General features: G+C 42.5%; 1 protein-coding gene and 1 long non-coding RNA gene across 14 annotated transcripts in view; one reads left to right on the top strand and one right to left on the bottom strand.

The window, feature by feature from the left end:
* LOC115933002 (leucine-rich repeat-containing protein 37A3-like) overlaps positions 1-19,414 on the top strand; it is a 39,361-nt gene extending 19,947 nt beyond the window's left edge. For 7 of the 13 annotated variants that reach the window (XM_063705808.1, XM_063705807.1, XM_063705815.1 and 4 more), the window contains 8 exons: positions 3,537-3,608; positions 4,165-4,239; positions 9,588-9,724; positions 11,643-12,916; positions 13,487-13,591; positions 16,474-16,523; positions 18,220-18,492; positions 18,599-19,414. In XM_063705808.1, the coding sequence (XP_063561878.1) occupies positions 3,537-3,608; positions 4,165-4,239; positions 9,588-9,724; positions 11,643-12,916; positions 13,487-13,591; positions 16,474-16,523; positions 18,220-18,492; positions 18,599-18,632 (2,020 nt within the window). In that variant the 3' untranslated portion in view covers positions 18,633-19,414. The remainder of the gene's footprint in view (positions 1-3,536; positions 3,609-4,164; positions 4,240-9,587; positions 9,725-11,642; positions 12,917-13,486; positions 13,592-16,473; positions 16,524-18,219; positions 18,493-18,598) is intronic. The other 6 variants (XM_055387839.2, XM_055387840.2, XM_063705812.1 and 3 more) reach the window with 6 other exon arrangements.
* Positions 1,046-18,297, bottom strand: LOC134758434 (uncharacterized). Its single transcript, XR_010133608.1, has 2 exons — positions 18,196-18,297; positions 1,046-2,804 (listed from the first exon to the last, which is right to left on the bottom strand). It is a non-coding gene; the product is annotated as an uncharacterized lncRNA (long non-coding RNA).
* Positions 19,415-19,740: the final 326 nt, after the last annotated feature.

Raw genomic sequence — 19,740 nt, forward strand, 5'->3', positions numbered from 1 at the left:
CAGAGCTAGCTGATATTGGAAACTAGCACTCATTTCGTATAAACAGAGCTGTACCCTTCAAACTAAGTCACAGTTACTTTCAAAGATTGGCACAAGGGTCTCAACACACCAAGTGTATGTTAGGGGCTGGGCTCCTTTGGAGTCAAATCTTCCTGGTAAACAAAGCTACACTGCAGAGTCATATTTGGCATATGTGACATATAGGCCCACTGCATTTCTTTCCAAAGGCAAGATGCCAAGGGAAGGTGCCAGTAATTTTATGACCAATATGACACCATTTTGTGGTGTTTGTAAGTTGAAACAATATATTTCCCTGCATTACACAAGTTTGTAAAAAACAAACAAAAAAAGAGGCCCCAGCTGTTGTTGATCGATGATGAATTGAATAGAGCCTAACCTTCCAGGCTTCTCACTTGCACAGGCCCTTCCAAGGTCCTGGGAGGGCCCCTGGAAATTTTGGTATTCATAATTTTTTTAATGTTTTTACTAGATAAGGCTCAGGCCCCACAAAATCATCCCTGAAATCATCCCTGGGTTCCAATAGTTACAACCCAGTAAACCTCTTGAATGAAGCCTCTATGTTACTGACAAATACTGACTGACCAAATTAGCAGGGTGATAGGGTCAGTCTATTTTGAATCTGAAATCCATCTCAAAGACGGGCCAAGAGCTTATTAGTGGACTTAACTGGATTCTTTTGGCCCAAGCGCAGTAAAGTCAAACAACCATATCGAGGTTTTGCATTGGGGAAAGGAGGACATTTATTTGCAGGGCATCCAAGCAAGAAGGACCAGGCGGCTAACTATCAAAGTCCCTCACTGAATGGGGGCAATAATATCTCTTACAGATGAAATCATGAATGAAATGGTTTATGGAAAAGCAGCAATGGTTGATAATCCTAAATGTTAAGTATGTTTATATTTTTTCCCTGACTTTAAAGTGCTTCTCCTTCATTCCTATACACAGGTCTAGACTGATGGCTTATTTTTTAAAATTCTCTTAGTCACTTCATTGGTTCTAACAATAATTTTAGAAACTGGATGACTTTGCCATGTAGAAAGGCTATATTTATTCAGATAGAGTACACTCACATATTGGCTTGTCTATGGCACATCGATATCATGCCAAGAATGTAAGCACTAAGAGAGAATAAGAGGAGAATCCAGGCTTTATCCCTATTGAATTATTTATCCCACTATTAGAATATTAGTGAGGTAGGTGTGGCCACATTGATGGCAAATTGAGCTTCGGTCACAAACATGCCTTACTGTTCCCCCCAGTCTACTGACATCAGCTTCCTTTACATAGCAGTAGATGCACAAAAGTTTGCACAGTTGAGGTTATTGTCATCATGTTTTGGTATGTACTGGAATCCTGGCAGCTTCTTCTCTGATTCGGAGAGGCGCAAACATTAAAGACAAAAAGAACAACTCGAGTCTGTCCTTTGGGGTGATTTAGGGTGGCTGTTTAAATTTGTAGTGGTTGAAAAGTCTTGAGATTGTCACACCTAGCAACTCTTATACTTTTCTTCTCTCAGCTGCAGCTTGTTCTTTTCACCTGTGTAACAAGCTGTCTTCTCTTCTCACAGAGGCTTAGCATTTCTTCCTCTGCCCCATAGCATTTTTTCAATACTTAATTTACCAGGTGCTGTTTATGTTGTAGGCACCTAAGTACTTATACAAGTGAGATAACATGTCCGAAGTTCTTAGAACAGTGCTTGGCATATGGTAAATGCTCCATACATGTTACCTCCTATGATACCTCATTTTCATTTTTCCAACAACTCTTGCGATGCGGTTATTATTTCTATTTTGCAGATGAGGAAGTTGAAACTCAGAGACGCTAGGTAATTTGCTAAGGTTCACATGGCTAATAAGTGGCAGAACCACTTACAAGCTTTGCAAGTAATTTTCAATGCAGCTCTTAGTTCCCCTGTAATAGGAGCTGAATGATGACAATTTGGCTTTGTGTGCATTGTATCTTACTTTCTAACTTGAACAGGACCTGTAGAGCAGTGAGCTCCACTTCCCTCTGAGAATCCCACGCTTCTGGAGCTCCTGGCTGTACCAGCTCTGGGCATCCCCAGGGTTTATGCTCACCGGTCAGTGCTGGTGTGACATGATGGCTGAGCACCGGCACTGTGTCCAGCGCATTGCTAGGCACTAGACATGTGCTCTTTCATTTATTCCTCAAATTGCTTTGTGCTGTAAACGCTACCCAGAAAGGCTCATGTTCATTACTCAAGTCACTTCACCAGAAAGTGACAGAGCCAGAATTCAAACCCAGGTCTGCCAGATTCCAGGTCCCTTGCTTCTTCTGTTGTTCCTCATTGCAAGGGAGTCTTCTTCAAGGTTATTCTCAGGACTTTGATTAAGATACAGGCTCACACCTGGGCATGGTGGCTCATGCTGTAATCTCAGCACTTTGGGAGGCCAAGGTGGGTGGATCACTTGAGCTCAGAAGTTCGAGACCAGCCTGGCCAACATGGTGAAACCCTGTCTCTACTAAAAATACAAAAATTAACCAGGCATGGGGACGGTCATCTATGATCCCAGCTACTCTGAAGGCTGAGGCAGGAGAATCACTTGACTCCAGGAGGTGGAGGTTGCAGTGAGCCAAGATCACACCACTGCACTGCACTCCAGCCTGGGCAACAGAGTGAGACCTCACCTCAAAAAAAAGAAAAAGAAAAAGGCCCACCGTTTCAGATTCTCTAGATTTTGCCCCTGAAAAAGCATTTACGTGATGCAGTCCGAGGTCTTGTATGGAGGAGCTTGGTGTGGGGAGATGTGTGGCTCACGAACCTATGTAGATGAATAAAGGAAAGAGGTTATTTTCTACCCAAGTACATCGTGCATATTGGGTGAGGGTCTAGGTCATCTGCCTATTTCTTTGACTACCTTCTTCCATGGAACCAGTTTTCCCTGACAGCCTTGGGATTCTAGCATAGATCATTTTGGAGTTTTTCATTTAAATTTATTTTCACGGCCTGCTTTGGACATTTTTTCAGCTAGAGCTGTTAGAATTTCAGTACATTTAAGACAGTGATGACATGCTCCAGTCCTTTCATCTCTGTCTCCTCAGTTAATAGAAAGGAAACATAGCCCATCTATCTGGACCTGTACAAAAGAATTTGGAGGGGAAAAAAAAATAGATGAACAACTTGAATTATGATGAGCAACTTGAATTATGGAGGATGCTAGAAATACTGTTTCCTCCACAGTCAGGGCTTCCTACCAACATAGTCGCTTTTAGGGTTTTTGACCTGAAAAGTTCTGTGGCATATTTTTTTCTTTGCTATCCATTTTTTTTTCCTTGTAGTTCTTCCCCGCGTTCTATCCTTTATCTTCTAGAGACCTCGGTAGTTCCCATAGGAAGAGTGCTTTACGGAGTCTAATGGTGATTTCTTAGGTAAAAACAGGAAACGTTTTTTTCTTTTTTACCTACAAGCTCCATACCAAAAAATGAATGTAAACTTTTCATGCAGTTTTACACATTGAAAATGCAGGTTATTTAAATTCCATTCCATTTTTCAGAATTCTCAATCACAATCCTCTGACAACTGTTGAAGATCCGTATCTCTTTAAATTGCCAGCATTAAAATATCTGTAAGTACTATAGTACTCTCATGAGTCAAGAGATGATTTATGCTTTTTAAATTTTTCATCAAAGCTTAAGTATTTTGCATTTAGGCTAAAATGTCATAATTTAAATTTTAACTGGGTTATTGAAAAAAAGTTATTGGCGAAGAAAAAAATTAAGAGGATGTATAATGGTCAAGATGGCCAGCAGGGGAAGAGAACAGCATTGAAGAACCCATATAGATTTGGAACATGTAGACACATGGAGGAATATTATTTAACCAAGAAAGCAAAGGGGAAAAGGTGTTCATTATTCTAAAAGTAAAGAAAAGAGTAAAGAAGATGGTGAGTGCAATATGAAAATGAGAAGATAATGGTAAAAAGAAAAGTGTAGGTTCTGGTCTTGAGTATCATTAATTTGATGATGCAAATCAACTTTAATTTCTTTAATAAGAGCTCCCTGGAATTCTACAGCAAATAAACTCTTGAGCTGGCTTGTTTAATAGAGAAGCCAAAATTGAATTGTTAAGTACAGAATTTTTTATTGGGGTTCATATCATGAATTTTCGGCTTTCTTCTTCAGAGACATGGGAACAACGCTAGTCCCACTTACAACACTTAAGAACATTCTCATGATGACTGTTGAACTGGAAAAACTGTAAGTTATTTTTTTCCGAGATTTATTTTTACTTAGTTGGTTCTTCAGGTTTGTTTTATTATTTTCTTAAGTCAGGTTCATTGAGGTATAATTTTCATATAGTAACATTCACGCTTTTTAAGTGTACAGTTTGATGAGTCTGACAAATGTATAGTTACATAACCACCACCACATTCCCAATATAAAGCATTTCTGATGCCTCAAAAAGGCCCCTCCTGTCCCTTTGTAGGCAATCCCGTCCTCCATCAGCCCCTGTTAGCTACTAATCTGATTTCTGTTCCTATACTTTTGCCTTTTCCAGAATGTCTTATAAATGAAATCATATAGCATGTAGACTCTTGTGTTTGGCTCCTTTCACAAAGCCTAATTTTTTTTTTTTTTTTTTTGAAACGGAATCTCACTCTGTCACCCAGGCTGCAGTGCAGCGGCATGACCTAGGCTCACTGCAACCTCCACCTCCCAGGTTCAAGTGGTTCTTCTGCCTCAGCCTTCCGAGTAGCTGGGATTACAGGTGCATGCCACCACGCCCGGCTAATTTTTGTATTTTTAGTAGAGACAAGGTTTCGCCATGTTGGCCAGGGTGGTTTCGAACTCCTGACCTCAAGTGATCCACCTGCCTCAGCCTCCCAAAGTGCTAGGATTACAGATAAGATCCACCTTCAGCAGAATTTTTTTTGAGATTATGCTACCATCCATGTTGTTGCACCTGTCACTACAGCTGGCCCTCCATATCTGCAGGTTCCTCATCCATAGATTCAACGAACCATGGATGGAGAATATTTGGAAAAAATAAAATATATAAAACAACAATACAACAATAAAAACAGTAGAAAATTTAAAATACAGTATAATTATGTACATACCACTTACACTGTATTAGGTACTTAGAGTATACCTGAGGCTGTATACAAACATTATGTCATTTCATAAAAAAGACCTCAGCATCTGTGGACTTTGGTATCTGCAGGGGGTCCTTGAGCCAATCGCCTGCAGACACCGAGGGACAACTGTTCCCTCCTTTTTATTGCTGAGTAGTATTCCGGTTGTGTGGAAATGCCATCTCTACTAAAAATGCACAAATTAGGCAGGTGTGGTGGCACATGCCTGTAATCCCAGCTACTCAGGAGGCTGAGGCACGAGAAGTGCTTGAACTTGAGAGGTGGAGGTTGCAATGAGCCGAGATTGCACCACTGCACTCTAACCTGGGCGACAGAGTGGGACTCTGTCTAAAAAAAAAAGTAAGAAATAAAAATGTTTTCTGAAGAGCAGAAGTTTTTAATTTTGACCAGCTTTAAGTTAGCATTTTTTTCTGAAATGGCTTGTGATTTTTTGTTTCTTACCTAAGAAATCTTTAAGAACCTGTTGTCTAATCCAGTGTCTAAAAGATTTTCTCCTATGTCTTCTCCCAGAAATTATACACATTTAGGTCTATGATCCATTTTGAGTTAATTTGCATATATGATGTATCTTTTTTATTTTTTATTTTTTTGTAGAAATGAGGTCTCAGTATGTTGCCCAGGCTGGTCTTGGACTCCTGGTCTCAAGTGATCCTCCTGCCTCACCTCCCAGAGTGCTGAGATTACAGGCATGAGACACCGTGCCTGGCCTTCTTTGCAGTTTATATATATATATATATATATAAACATCAGCCAGGTGTGGCGGCACATGCCTGTAGTCCCAGCTACTAGGGAACCTGAGTCAGGAGGATCACTTGAACCCAGGAGGTGGAGGTTGCAGTGAGCCAAGATGGCACCACTGCACTCCAGCTTGGGTGACAGAGCAAGACCCTGTCTAAAAAAAAAAAATATATATATATATATATATATATATGTATGTATGTGTATATATATGCCTGCAGGGCCCTATTGTGAGTTTGTTACACAATTTACTGCAACTTCAATTGTGCCGACAGCCCCCACAATATGGCAAGCTAAATAGAGACTCAGTTATGCTAGGGCTGGTTGAGGGCATTATGCAAGATTAGCATGGAAAGGGCCCTTCATTTAGCACTCTGCCCCGTTCATTTTTGTCAGTTCACTTTCTTACCTTCACCAGGTTGTCAGATCTCTTTTACTGCTCTAGCCTCACTTTCTTCAGCCTCCTGCAGCATCTTCCCCGTCAGCTGGATCCCTTCCTCTCTGGATGAAGTCCCCTTCATCGACTAGCTTTCTCACTTAGTTCTCTAAGATAGTGAGGATCTGTCTGCTTTTTTCTTGACCATTATTGGATAGGAAAAATGCTCTCATCCTCTGTAATGATTTGTCACCAAGGCCATAAAGACATTGAACTAACTGTCTTATGGGAGTTCATTATTGGAAGTCTTCAGGAGTTTACACATTTATGTACAAAGTAAGTAGGCCAGCTCATTTGAGTCATGGCTGATGTGTAATGATCTTTCATGTGTATTGAAAAATTATTCTCAAGTATACCTCAGGTCATTTACAGTCTCAAAGGTTTGTCAGTATACTTTAAAACAATCCTGGGAACAGTTCTAGATTGAAGGAGACTAAAGAATCATGTACTAAGTGTAATGTCTGATGTTTGATTGGATTCTGAATTTTTTAAGCCATGTTATGATTGGGACAATTGTGAAAATGTGTATACGGACCGCATAGTAGACAATGATAATATGAAGTTCCATTGAGTGATGATAGTCCTCTGGTTATGTCAGAGAATGCCTTGGTTCTTAGGGGCTGCACACTGAAGTCTTCAATGGTGAAGGGTCATTATGTCTGCAACTGACTCTCAAATGGTTTTGTCCAGAAAATGTATAGACATACACACACGGAAAGCAAATGTGGCAAAGTATTAGCAACTATTGATTCCAGATGAAAGTTATACAGGTGTTCATTATACCACTTGAAAATGTTTCCCAGCCATCCTAAGGCTTAAAGGAAAAAAAGAAAATGTTTAAAATAAAAAGTTGGGGGCAGAAAAAGAATAACAAAAATTTTGGGCTCATGCCTGTAATCCCAGCACTTTGGGAGGCCAAAGAGAGAGGGTTGCTTGAGCCCAGGAGTTCGAGACCAGCCTGGACAACATAGTGAAACCCCATTTCTGCAAAATATACAAAAATTAGCCAGGCGTGGTGGCACACACCTGTAGTTCTAGCTACTCAGGAGGCTAAGGTGGGAGGATCACGAGCACAGGAGGCAGAGGCTGCAGTGAGCCAAGACTGCACCACTGCACTCAGCCTGTGTAACAGAGCGAGACCCGGCCTCAAAAGAAACACCTTTGTGGCAGAGGTAAGGTTGCTATATAACAAAATGCTGGGTTACGGTTCTGGGTCCATTGCATATGAAGATCAGAGGCTTCCACTGGACCCAAAGGAATAATACTAGTCACTTGTGATTGTTCCTCTGTAGGTTTGAAAGATGTGTCAGGCCAACTTACTGGATGCAGTTTTAATCTAAAACTCTATACATTGTACCCCCAACTCATAGACTTCTTGTATCCATGAAACCCTCTTTTGTTTTCACAGTCTCAATATGGCCCCAATAAAGCCATCCTTTTGGAGGACTCAGAAAAGGCCCCCCATAACCTCTGCAACATAATAATTATAGTTAACTCTTATTGAGCACTCACTGTGCACCAGGCATTTTTCAGGTATTGATTCATTTGATCCTCAAAATTCATTAGAGGTAGGTACTATTATAATGACAAGGCCAAGGAACAGAGATTAAACAATTTGCCCAAATTCACATTATTAGCAGAGCTGAGATTGAAGCATAGTCTGGCTATGGAATCTGTATTCTTAATGAGCATGCTATACTGCCTAAGATTAACCTTTTACTTCAGTTACAGGGATTGTTTTTATCTCTCTGAAAGTGCCCCCAATAAGCCACAACAATAAATTAATCAATTGTCTCGGTTACCTCTTTTGCCCAAATTTACGTATTGAAAAAAATTCAAACAAGCCAGAAAGATGAAAGTACAGAATCCAATCAAAGATCAGGCACTGATGTCATGTCTTCATTTCCTTTAATCTAAAACATGCCTCTACTTTCTTTGATCTTTCATGACATTGGCATTTTTTAAGAGTCAAAGATAGTTGTCTTGTAAATTGTCCCACAATCCGGATTTGTCTGTTTCCTCATGATGAAATTCAAGTTAAGCATTTTTGGGAAAAATACTGCATGGGTGATGTATCCTTCCTGCTTCGTAACCGCAGATGGCCTGTAATACTAAGTTTGATCACTTGACTAAGGTGATCTTCCAGATCTCTCCATTGTAATTATTTTGCTGGGTACAGTGGCTCCCACTTGTAATCCCAGCACTTTGGAAGGCCGAGGTGGGAGGATTGCTTGAGCCCAGGAGTTCTACACCAGCCTGAGCAACATGGGGAAACCCTGTCACTACTGAAAATACAAAAGTACAAAAAAAAAAAAAAAAAAATTAGCTGGGCATGGTGGTGCAAGCCTATACTCCCAGCTACTCGGGGGACTGAATTTGGAGGATCCCTTGAGCCCAGGGGGGTTGAGGCTGCAATGAGGTATAATTTTGCCACTGTATTTCAGCCTGGGTGACAAAATAAAAATAAAAATAAAAAATAATTTTCCCCTTGGTAATTAATAAATAATCTGTGGGTTGTTACTTTGAGTTCAGTGAAGATCCTGTTCTCAAATGTCTTTTCACCCAAATGTGCATCAGTGATAATCCTTGTCTGAATGAATTTGTATTACACTGACGGTTGCAAAGTGACACTTTTAAAAATTCTGTCATTCCTTCTACATTTACTAGCTTGCATTATTTCATTGAAGAAGAACTCCCCCTCTTTCTTTTTCAATATCACTCTTTGTGGATTCTTCTTTATATTAAATATGTTGTAACTTATTGTTGTTATTCTTTTGAATGCTCAAATTGTCCAGATTTGACCAATGTAATCTTTGTTATTTTTTAACTCCGCAATCCAGGTTAAACTAAGCTATTTTTCATGCCCAGAGTAATTTATAATATTTCCCACTCCCAACAGGAATTGAGAAAGGGACTCCAGAAGTTGGGGGCTTATTCAGACTACTTAAAAGTCTACCTTCTTCCTCTGTACTTTCAGCCCAAAGTGAGACTTTTGAGTTGGGAAGAGATACTTCTGAATTAAACTACTAATCACTGTCACCAATTCTAATCCCAACCATCTTTATTCTAGGCATACCATACTCACTGCCATGCTTACCCTTCAGTTGGGCACCTTTGTCCTCCTTCCTATTGGCCTTCTGGTTCCTACCCAACTGTCCAGTCCATAGGCTTCAATGACACCTTTTTCCCACCCCTGTGGTAGCGTTGGCTGCCTCCTTTACCTACTCAAGTAACCGCTTTACCGCTAATTTATTGCTCTCTGTTTTCATCTATAGGATCTTACCTAGCCATATGGCCTGCTGCCTCTGCCAATTTAAAAACAGCATTGAGGCTGTCTGCAAGACAGTCAAGCTGCATTGCAACAGTGCATGTCTGACAAACACCACACACTGTCGTGAGTCCAAATTGCATGGTGATAAATTGTTACATTAAGTATTTGTTTTTAAACTTTTTATTTTTAGTGATGATAAAATTTTAAGCTAATGACATAATTGCTTTATTTTTATTTACTCATTCAGAGTTAAACTCCCTCAATTTCTGAACTACTCCCTTGCTGAGAGTCAGGTTCTCAGTTACTATTACAAAATTTAATAATAGAACTGTTCCATATACACAAAGGACCAAGACAAAGGAATGGGAAGGCTAGGGAATAACATTAACATCCACACACTGTGTACTGTGCTCTCTGCTTGATGCTTTGCCCACAGTGATAATTTCTTCCTATAGTGCAATGTAGTTTGTAAGCTGGTTTTAAATCCATGAGATCTCAAGTACTCTCTGCCTTATAGGACAGATGTAGATACGGTTTTGGTTTTTCTGTTTTTACACTTTTATAAGAGTACAAGTGATGCTGTTTTATTTGAAGCCTGAGAGCTTCTGGTTCTATAACCAGAAATTGCTACCTGGCTCTTCTAATGGAATGGAGGGCTTTTCCATTCTTAGACCATCCAACTCTGAACTTGCTCCGAATCTCAAACCTTTCTGTTCACAGAACAAACGCTCAAGGGCTTTCAAGAGTGTTTCTGTAGATTAGGTTTATTAGCATCAACTTCATGACTTCTAAAATGTGACTGCTTTCATGTCCAGATAGCTTGAATACAGGTATCTACCAGTGATACGGGGTGGATAATTAATAATGCTTGGTTACATAAAGTCAGTGTTGCTTATTTTTCAAAACTTTTTTTTTTTTTTTTTTTTTTTACCGATTATGTTATTCCCTTCTCCCCAAGAAGTGGGCAGAAAAGCTTTGTTAACCTCCTTTTACAGATGAGGAAAAACAAGATCAGAGGTGCTAAGTGCTGTAGCCTAGTGCCAGGTCTTCTGGCCCCAATTCTGGGTTCTCCCCAAGCCCATGTTTCTTCCCCTTTCTCACAATCTTTACTTCTTCCTCTGACCCTCACCACCACCCAAAGTACTTTAATTCTGGAAAAGAAACCCAGCTGCACACTGGCACACCTGACCTTCATGCAGTCAGAAGCTTTGGATGATTCCCCATCCAAAATATTAGAGATGAAATGAAAGCAAAGTAGGCATCTGACAAAAGTTGCTTTTTCCCTTCTGCATTTTAGGACCTCAAGTAATGTTTATCCAGAAACTGCTATCATACCAGGGATTCATTGTGTATTTAACAACATAGGCATACAATCTGGCAAATTTGAAAAACTCTTAACATACACCCCAAATCCCTGCCCAAATTTAAGAACTAGGGTGGACACAGTGCGTTTTTCCATGTCACATCTTCTGTGATGGGGCTACGATACGTGGGAGCAGAGAATGGGGAGGGTGGAGCGCATGCCAGATGAGGATCTATCAGCAATGGGGGGGGCCTCCACTTTAGCATCTCCACCCTGCTCCTCTCAGAGGACCGCCTTTCATTGCATTCAGCTGTGATGGTAGCACGAACACAGGTGCACCGAGGACGAGGAGAGCAGGAGCCTTGTGCTCTCTCTGCATCTGAGGCAGGACAGCACAGGGTACGGAGCAGTCTGTAGAGAGGTCAGCTCATCAGGGAAGCACTTGTCTTCCACCTTGGGCTTTGACTGAGCACTGGGCAATTGGCCTCTGGGAATCAACGAAATAATCCTAAACAGAGTTACTCTATGTCACACTATGGAATGTTCCAAGTAGGTGGCCGTGTTTTCAAAAGATGTATTTTCTCCTTTTGTTGTTGCCATTTCATAGGTTTAGGATTGGGTGTGTGTTTCTCCTCTCTGAATGGCACTCGAATGTTTGCTGACTCCTACTCTGTGTGACTGGGGTGTACAGCTATGGACTGATGCATCCCATCCCATCATTTTTCATGATCAAAGCAGTCTCTTCTTTTTTGACAGCTGAAGAAGCATCTGTAGGGAATCCAGAAGAAGCGTTCATGAAGGTGTTACAAGCCCGGAAGAATTACACAAGCACTGAGCTGATTGTTGAGCCGGAGGAGCCCTCAGACAGCAGTGGCATCAACTTGTCAGCCTTTGGGAGTGAGCAGCTAGACACCAATGACGAGAGTGATGTTAGTACACTAAGTTACATCTTGCCTTATTTCTCAGCGGTAAACCTAGATGTGAAATCACTGTTAATACCAGTCATTAAACTGCCAACCACAGGAAACAGCCTGGCAAAGATTCAAACTGTAGGCCAAAACCGGCAGAGAGTGAATAGAGTCCTCATGGGCCCAAGGAGCATCCAGAAAAGGCACTTCAAAGAGGTAGGAAGGCAGAGCATCAGGAGGGAACAGGGTGCCCAGGCATCTGTGGAGAACGCTGCCGAAGAAAAAAGGCTCGGGAGTCCAGCCCCAAGGGAGCTGGAACAGCCTCACACACAGCAGGGGCCTGAGAAGTTAGCGGGAAAGGCCGTCTACAAGGTCAAAAAGAGTCCAAAGGTCAGAAAGAAAAGTTATCTGAATAGACTGATGCTCGCAAACAGGCTTCCATTCTCTGCAGCGAAGAGCCTCATAAGTTCCCCTTCACAAGGGGCTTTTTCATCCTTAGGAGACCTGAGTCCTCAAGAAAACCCTTTTCTGGAAGTATCTGCTCCTTCAGAACATTTTATAGAAAACAGTAATACAAAAGACACAATTTCAAAGGCAAGAAATGCCTTTGAAGAAAATGTTTTTATGGAAAACACTAACATGCCAGAAGGAACCATCTCTGAAAACACAAACTACAATCATCCTCCTGAGGCAGATTCCGCTGGGACTGCATTCAACTTAGGGCCAACTGTTAAACAAACTGAGACAAAATGGGAATACAACAACGTGGGCACTGACCTGTCCCCCGAGCCCAAAAGCTTCCATTACCCATTGCTCTCGTCCCCAGGTGATCAGTTGGAAATTCAGCTAACCCAGCAGCTACAGTCCCTTATCCCCAACAACAATGTGAGAAGGCTCATTGCTCATGTTATCCGGACCTTGAAGATGGACTGCTCTGGGGCCCATGTGCAAGTGACCTGTGCCAAGCTCATCTCCAGGACAGGCCACCTGATGAAGCTTCTCAGTGGGCAGCAGGAAGTAAAGGCATCCAACATACAATGGGATACGGACCAATGGAAGACTGAGAACTACATTAATGAGAGCACAGAAGCCCAGAGTGAACAGAAAGAGAAGTCGCTTGAGGTGAGGACCACACAGAAACATGAGACTCAGATTTCCCATCATTTAGCATATCCCAGGAAAGTGCCCACACAGAAGAATCTGGGACTCCCAGGCCATAGCTTATCTTGGCCATGTAACTTTGGTCATGACAGTGATCTCCCACTTTGCTCATGTAGAGAGTGAAATAGATTAGGGCACAAGATGAACTGTAGGCCGGGGGTGGTAGCTCACACCTGTAATCTCAGCACTTTGGGAGGCCAAGGTGGGTGGATTACTTGAAGTCAGGAGTTTGAGACCAGCTTGGCCAACATAGTGAAAGCCTGTCTCCACAAAAAATAACAAAATTAGCTAGGTTGATGACATATGCCTGTAGTCCCAGCTACTTGGGAGGCTGAGGTGGGAGGATCACCTGAGCCCAGGGAGGTCGAGTCTAGTGAACAGTGATTGCACCACTGTACCCCAGCCTGGGTGACAGAGTGAGACCCTCTTTCAAAAAAATAAAAAAGAACCTGTAAGCTACTCACCTGGAATACTGGGGTTGTGAATAGTTAGCTCTCATTCTGGTGTTTTTGTTTTTTTTTTTTTTTTTAGCTCACAAAAGAAGTTCCAGGATATGGCTATACCACCAAACTCATCGTGGCATTAATTCTGACTGGAATACTAACTATTTTGATTATACTTTTCTGCCTCATTGTGGTAAGGACAATAATTAATTCAGGTTTTCAGAATGCAGTCCTGTCTTTGTGTGGATTCAGAGCTCACAAACTGAAAACCAAAGCCACTTTCCCACCTGCTGCTACTTGACATACTTCTTCAGTCATTTAAGGCTGAGGTGTATGCTTTGTTCTTTTACTGCAGTGTATATTTCAGGATTTTTAAAGGATCCTCGCTTCCAGATCTCTGTGAATTAAAACCAAGTTAATCCCACTAGACTATTTTAAGAAGTCGATATAATAGCAAAATTTCTCCCACCCAAAACTATGTCAACAATTGGATGTACGCATCAAGTCACCCTTACTCTGCCACTAATTTATTTCCTTGTTGCTGAAATGATGAGAGAGGTATAATCTCCACCCTCAAGGAGTTGTCATCACCCTGGAGAGGAAGGAGAGAGCCAAAAGACAGAAGTATTGTCTTGTAGACTTATTAGATTTACACAGTATCGTCCTCCAGTGTGTAAGGCATTGTCTAAATAGGTCCAGTTAAAGCACTACAGAGTAGCCATCTTTTACAAAAATTGTTGGCCACATTTTTAAGTTCACAGGCGAGGGGGAACGTCTCATACTCTAGCCCTCCTGAGCCTAGACCCTCTGTGAGATGTGTCACCATTTCTTGGACACCATGTGAGACATTCCCCCTCAGAGTAGAGATGCTCAGCTTGCATCAACTTATCTAAAGCCTACATCTGGCTACCCTGGGGCAAGTCCTGTTTACAGTGCCCATTCCTGGAGCTTGCCTCTGTCTTTTGTTCGATTACATGATGTATTACTTTTCCCAACAGGCCAGTGCTAGCATATTGGAAGAGTGATTTAATAAAGCTGGCAACCTGGACGCTATGCCACCAGTCCAACCTTATTTGCCTCATTTACCATTTCCATTATTGTGGCAGCCCTCCATTCCAGCCACAGCAGCCCCTCACCATACCCCAGTCACACCACCCGCATTTCTGCTTTTGTCTGTGTGTTTGTCCATCTAAAATGCCCTTATTTCACTCTGCCTGTGGGAGTCCTATGCATCTCTCAAAAGCCAACTCAAGTCCATCTTTCTTCTTGACACCTTCCCTGAATATTCCAGCCCTGCTGAGCCTAGTCCCTTTGTGAGATTTGTCACCATTTCTTGGACACCATATGAGAGACTTCAGAGGCTGAAGTGGGAGGATCGCTTGAGCCTGGGAGGTCGAGGATGCAGTGAGCTGTGGTCGTACCACTGCACTCTAGCCTGGGCAACACAGCGAGGCCCTGTCTTAAAAACAGCCACCACCAAAAACTATCTTGGGATATGAATAGGATTACGTTAAATTTGTGGATTAATTTGAGAATTTACATCTGTACGACATTCTAGGAACGTGCTATCTCATGTCATGTATTCATTTCTTGTTAATGTCTTTCAGAAGAGCTTTAGTGTTTCCATATATAGATCTTATACATCTTTTGTTAGATAAAAGATCTTTGTATTTTTGTTCCTAAATACTTCATACATTTGTATTGCCGTTGTAAATGGGATCTTTCTTCCATTTTCTAATTAGTTATTGCTGGTACATGGGAAAAGTATTTGAGGTTTGTGTGCTGACTTCTTGATTTTGTAGATAGCCACTGTATTGAATTCTCATTACTTCCAGTAAAATCTTAGTTGATTCTCTTAGGCTTCTTTGGCTAACATTTATCATTTAATATGCAAATAATGATAGTTTTGTCTCTTCCTTTCCAATACTTCTACTCTTTCCTTCCTTTCCCCTTTCCTTTTTCCTTTCCTTTTTTTTCCCCTTCTCAGGGCCTTGTTGTCACCCAGGCTGGAGAGCAATGGTTTGATCTAGCTCACTGTAACATCAAACTCCTGGGCTTAAGGGATCCTCCTGCCTCAGCTTCCTGAGTGGCTGGGACTACAGGCAGGCAGCTAATTTAAAAAATGTGTTTGTAGAGACAAGTTCTTGCTATGTTGCCCAGGCTGGTTTTCCTGCCACTTCAGAGGAAAGACTCAGGTTTCCTTTTTCTCCTACTTCTAAGAGTTTTTATTAGGAATTATCTGTTGAATGTTATCTAAAACAGTCAATAAAATGTATTAAGTGCCAGCTGCATGCAAAACCCTAAGTTAGATATAGTCAGCCCTCTTCATCAGCAGGTCCACATCTTCAGATTCAACTAGATCAGGCTGAATATTTGAAGAAAAAAAAACCAATAAAAATACAAATAGAAAGTACAATATAACAACGGTCACCACTGTACAATATGTATACATTTTATTAGTGATGACTTAAATTACATGGGGCCAGGCATGGTGGCTCACACTTGTAATCCCAACACATTGGGAGGCCAACCTGGGCAGCATAGTGAGACCTTGTCTTTATTAAAAATTAAAAAAAAAAAAATAGCCAGATGTGGTAGTATGCACCTGTAGTCTCAGCTACTCAAGAGGCTGAGGTGGGTGGATCACTGGAGCCCAGGAGGTTGAGGCTACAGTGAGCTGTGATCGTGACACCGCACTCCAGCCTGAGTAACAGAGGATGGCACTGCACTCCAGCCTGAGCAACAGAGGGCAATCCTGTCGCTAAGTAAATAAAGTATAGGGGGGATGTGTGTTGGTTATAAGCAAATACTACACCATTATATGTAAGGGATTGAGCATCCACAGATTCTGGTATGGTGTGGGGGCGGTATCCTACAACCAATCCCCCGCAAGATAGCTAGGATGACTGAACTATGGAAGAATCAAAGCAGTGTTACACAGCATACAATTCCTGTCTTCAAAAAAGTTACCTCATCAGGTAGATGAGACTTATAATGAATAAAAGGAATCAATACAGATTTGGAGATGGTGGTTGTTGTCATAGATAATCTTAATTGCGTTTTCTTCTAAAACAGATGTGTTGTCACCGAAAATCATTACAAGAAGATGAAGAAGGATTCTCAAGGTAAATATTAGTCTGGTGATTTTTTTTTTCTTTTCTTTTGAGACAGAGTTTCCCTCTTGTTGCCAGGCTGGAGTGCAATGACGCGATCTCGGCTCACGGCAACCTCCACTTCCCAGGTTCAAGTGATTCTCCTGCCTCAGCCTCCCGAGTAGCTGGGATTACACGCATGCACCAGCACTAGTCTCGCGACATTTTAATTAGAATTTTAGAATTAGAGGAGGGCTTAGTACTCTGCCCTCATTTTTCAGTGAGGAAACTGCCCAAGACAGGACAAATACTTACTTACCCTAATGTTTAGCCTGGCTCCAGTGAAATTAGCTCCCCAGCCAAAGCTGAGCTGGATGGAACTAACAAGGACACACCTGCTGTCCCCAGCCCTTTTGGGAGGTGGGGAGGGATAGGAAGGAGAAAGGTTTTGGTGCCTATTGCTGCTGATGGTGGGCATCAGGCCAGGCCAGGGGCCTTCTTGGAGGCTCTGGGAAAGGGGAAGGGAAGGCCACCGGGTGTGAGAGAGAGGGCACTTGTCTCCTTCAAGGCTGATGGAAGGTAGGATATGTGAGTCCTTCCTCTTAAGTGGCAGGAAACAGTATTTTCTCTTTTATTTCTTTTTTTCCCCTGGATCCTAGAACTGAGGAAACACTATTTTCTCATCTTACTGCTTTTTGCGCCCCCACTCTATTCCTTTTACGCAAACCTCACAGAATTTTAACCAGAAAGGCCAGGCAGGACGGCTCACGCCTGTAATCACAGCACTTTGGGATCACTTGAGGTTAGGAGCTCGTGACCAACCTGACCAACATGGTGAAACCCCATCTCTACTAAAAATACTAAATTAGCTGGCTGTGGTGGCGCAGGCGTGTAATCCCAGCTACTTGGGAGGCTGAGGCAGGAGAACTGCTTGAACCCAGGAGGCGCAGGTTGCAGGGAGCCAAGATAGCACCATTGCACTCCAGCCTGGGGAACGAGCCAAACTGTCTCAAATAAAAAAAACAACAAAAAAGAATTTTAACTACGGAGAACTTAGTAGTTTGTCCTTTTATGACAGGAAAACTGAGAAGGAGAAAGGGAGAGTGTCTTACCCCATGGTCACACAGTGCACTCTGCCTTTTCCTATTTTATTCAAATTCAAAAATAACATGTTGTGCTTTAAGCTGATTTCGCAGCTCACTCACTCATCAGCGACAGCCAGCCGTATGAAGACTGTGAGATAGAGAACTTGGCTAGCTGCACTCAGGCATTTGCTTGAGGTGATCCAACTTATAGAATAAAGTATCTAGAAAAGGAAGAACCACTTCATCTCCCACCCCCCGTCAAATGATGCCTGTGAGACTAAGTCCGAAGGGGACTGATATAAAATGCTTCTGCCCAGCATGGTTGTGCAGTTTGTTCACTGCACAAGGGCACTTGGCCAAGGGGATGAGTGGGAATGAACATCCTGCCCCTGCTCCATGCTGAGCCACATACAAAGTCCCCCCAGTATATTGTGGGGCCCTTCTGGGGAGACATGGAGAGCTTCTGAAAGTCCCACATGCATGGAATTATTTTCAAGACCCCAGGTATGTGGTCTGTGGTGGTTCTTCTCGCTGTGATTATGGACTGAGATACTCATTTAGTCCTAATAAGACCAGAGAAGTACATTGTGAGATACGTGGGAAACGGCTGCATCACTCACTGTCTTGTGCATGTGTCTCCCCAGGGGCATTTTCAGATTTCTGCCACAGAGGAGATGCTCTTCGCAAAGGGAGAGTCAGGTACATTGGAGGATTCATTGCTGTGGCCAGGGAAAGCAGAGGACATGCAAAATTAATACTTCCCTTTCTATCTTCAAGGATGAACTTTTCTTATTCCGACAGCCGCTCTGGCTGAAAGATACGTATAAACCTCTCAGTGCCACAAGATTAAATAATCACATATGGAAGCTGCACAAGAAGTCATCTAATGAGGACGAGATCCTCAACAGGGACCCTGGGTAAATGACGGGACCCTCACAGTTCCCATCTAAAATGAGGAGGGGGTGAGAAGCTTAATTGCTCCTTTCAAGAATGAAAACCTTGGCATTGTTATTCTTATCCCAGGGACAGCGAAGCCCCCAGCGGAGGAGGAGAGTGAAGCCCTGCCATAGGAGGAGAACCCAGCCCACCTCAGGCCTCCTGCAAAAACACACAGCATAAACAACGGCCATCATAAAAGCAGGACTGAAGCCAGTGGCCCACGCATCCACAGAGGCAGTGGGCAGAGCAAGCACAGGGCCATCATTTCCTCCCTTGTTTCCCAGTCTAATTAGTCACCCAGACCTGAAAACATATCCTCAGGGGGTGGAGATTTTACAATTACCATTGTTTCTGGTGCCCTCTCCCTTGGTTCATCAAGCACCAGTCATATACCACATACTTGAACTCCTGCCCACAGGGGACCTCCCGTCTCCTGGCCCCTATCATAGGATCACTGGGCCTACCTGCACTGTGGGGCCAAGCCCTGTCTTTTTCCCAAGCCCTCAAGCACACGCATGAATGTTCATCCAGACTTGGTAGGGGGCTTTTCACCCTTACAAGATGGCAAAAGATTCACATTGCTTTTTTTAAAATTTGTTTTTCTTCTTAAAAATCCCAACCGTTGGATAGCAGGGAGGTGCTGGAGGGGTAGGGTCAAGAAGAGTGTATGAGAACAGTAATTTCCCAAGACTGCCCTCTGCGGGACTGTATTTCAGAAAACATACTGGTGGGGCTACCTCTCCATTCACATGTACTGCCCTAGCCTCTCCCCATCCCCGGCTGATGCACATCCATACCTGCACTGTTCCATAACAGCAGTAGCATGTTGCAGAAGGCGCAAGGATTCCTCCACTCCATCTTCAAAGAAAAAGTCGCTAATAAATCACATTTGGTATGTTAGTGAACGTTAAACATGTTAGTGAGCAAAAGAAAATAGGAATGAACAAGAATTGATCATCTACCTAACTGAACACAAATGAACTCTGGCAGTTCAGTAATAGGAGGTAAAGAACCGCGCTAATTGCAGAACAGCAGCCCCCCTACCTTCCCAGGAGCAGTGTGACTGGGAAGCAGCCCCGTGTGTGTGCTGGTGCAGGTTCTAAGCAAAGTGATATGCCCATCAGTTCTGATGAGTTTGCTGATGCTAGACATATGACGTCTGTTCTCTTGCTGCCTGCCCCAGTTATCTCCCAAAGTTCTTTACTGAGAATGAAAAGCATCTTTCT

This window comes from Gorilla gorilla, chromosome 4, assembly GCF_029281585.2.
Source record: "Gorilla gorilla gorilla isolate KB3781 chromosome 4, NHGRI_mGorGor1-v2.1_pri, whole genome shotgun sequence".
Lineage (NCBI taxonomy): Eukaryota > Metazoa > Chordata > Mammalia > Primates > Hominidae > Gorilla > Gorilla gorilla.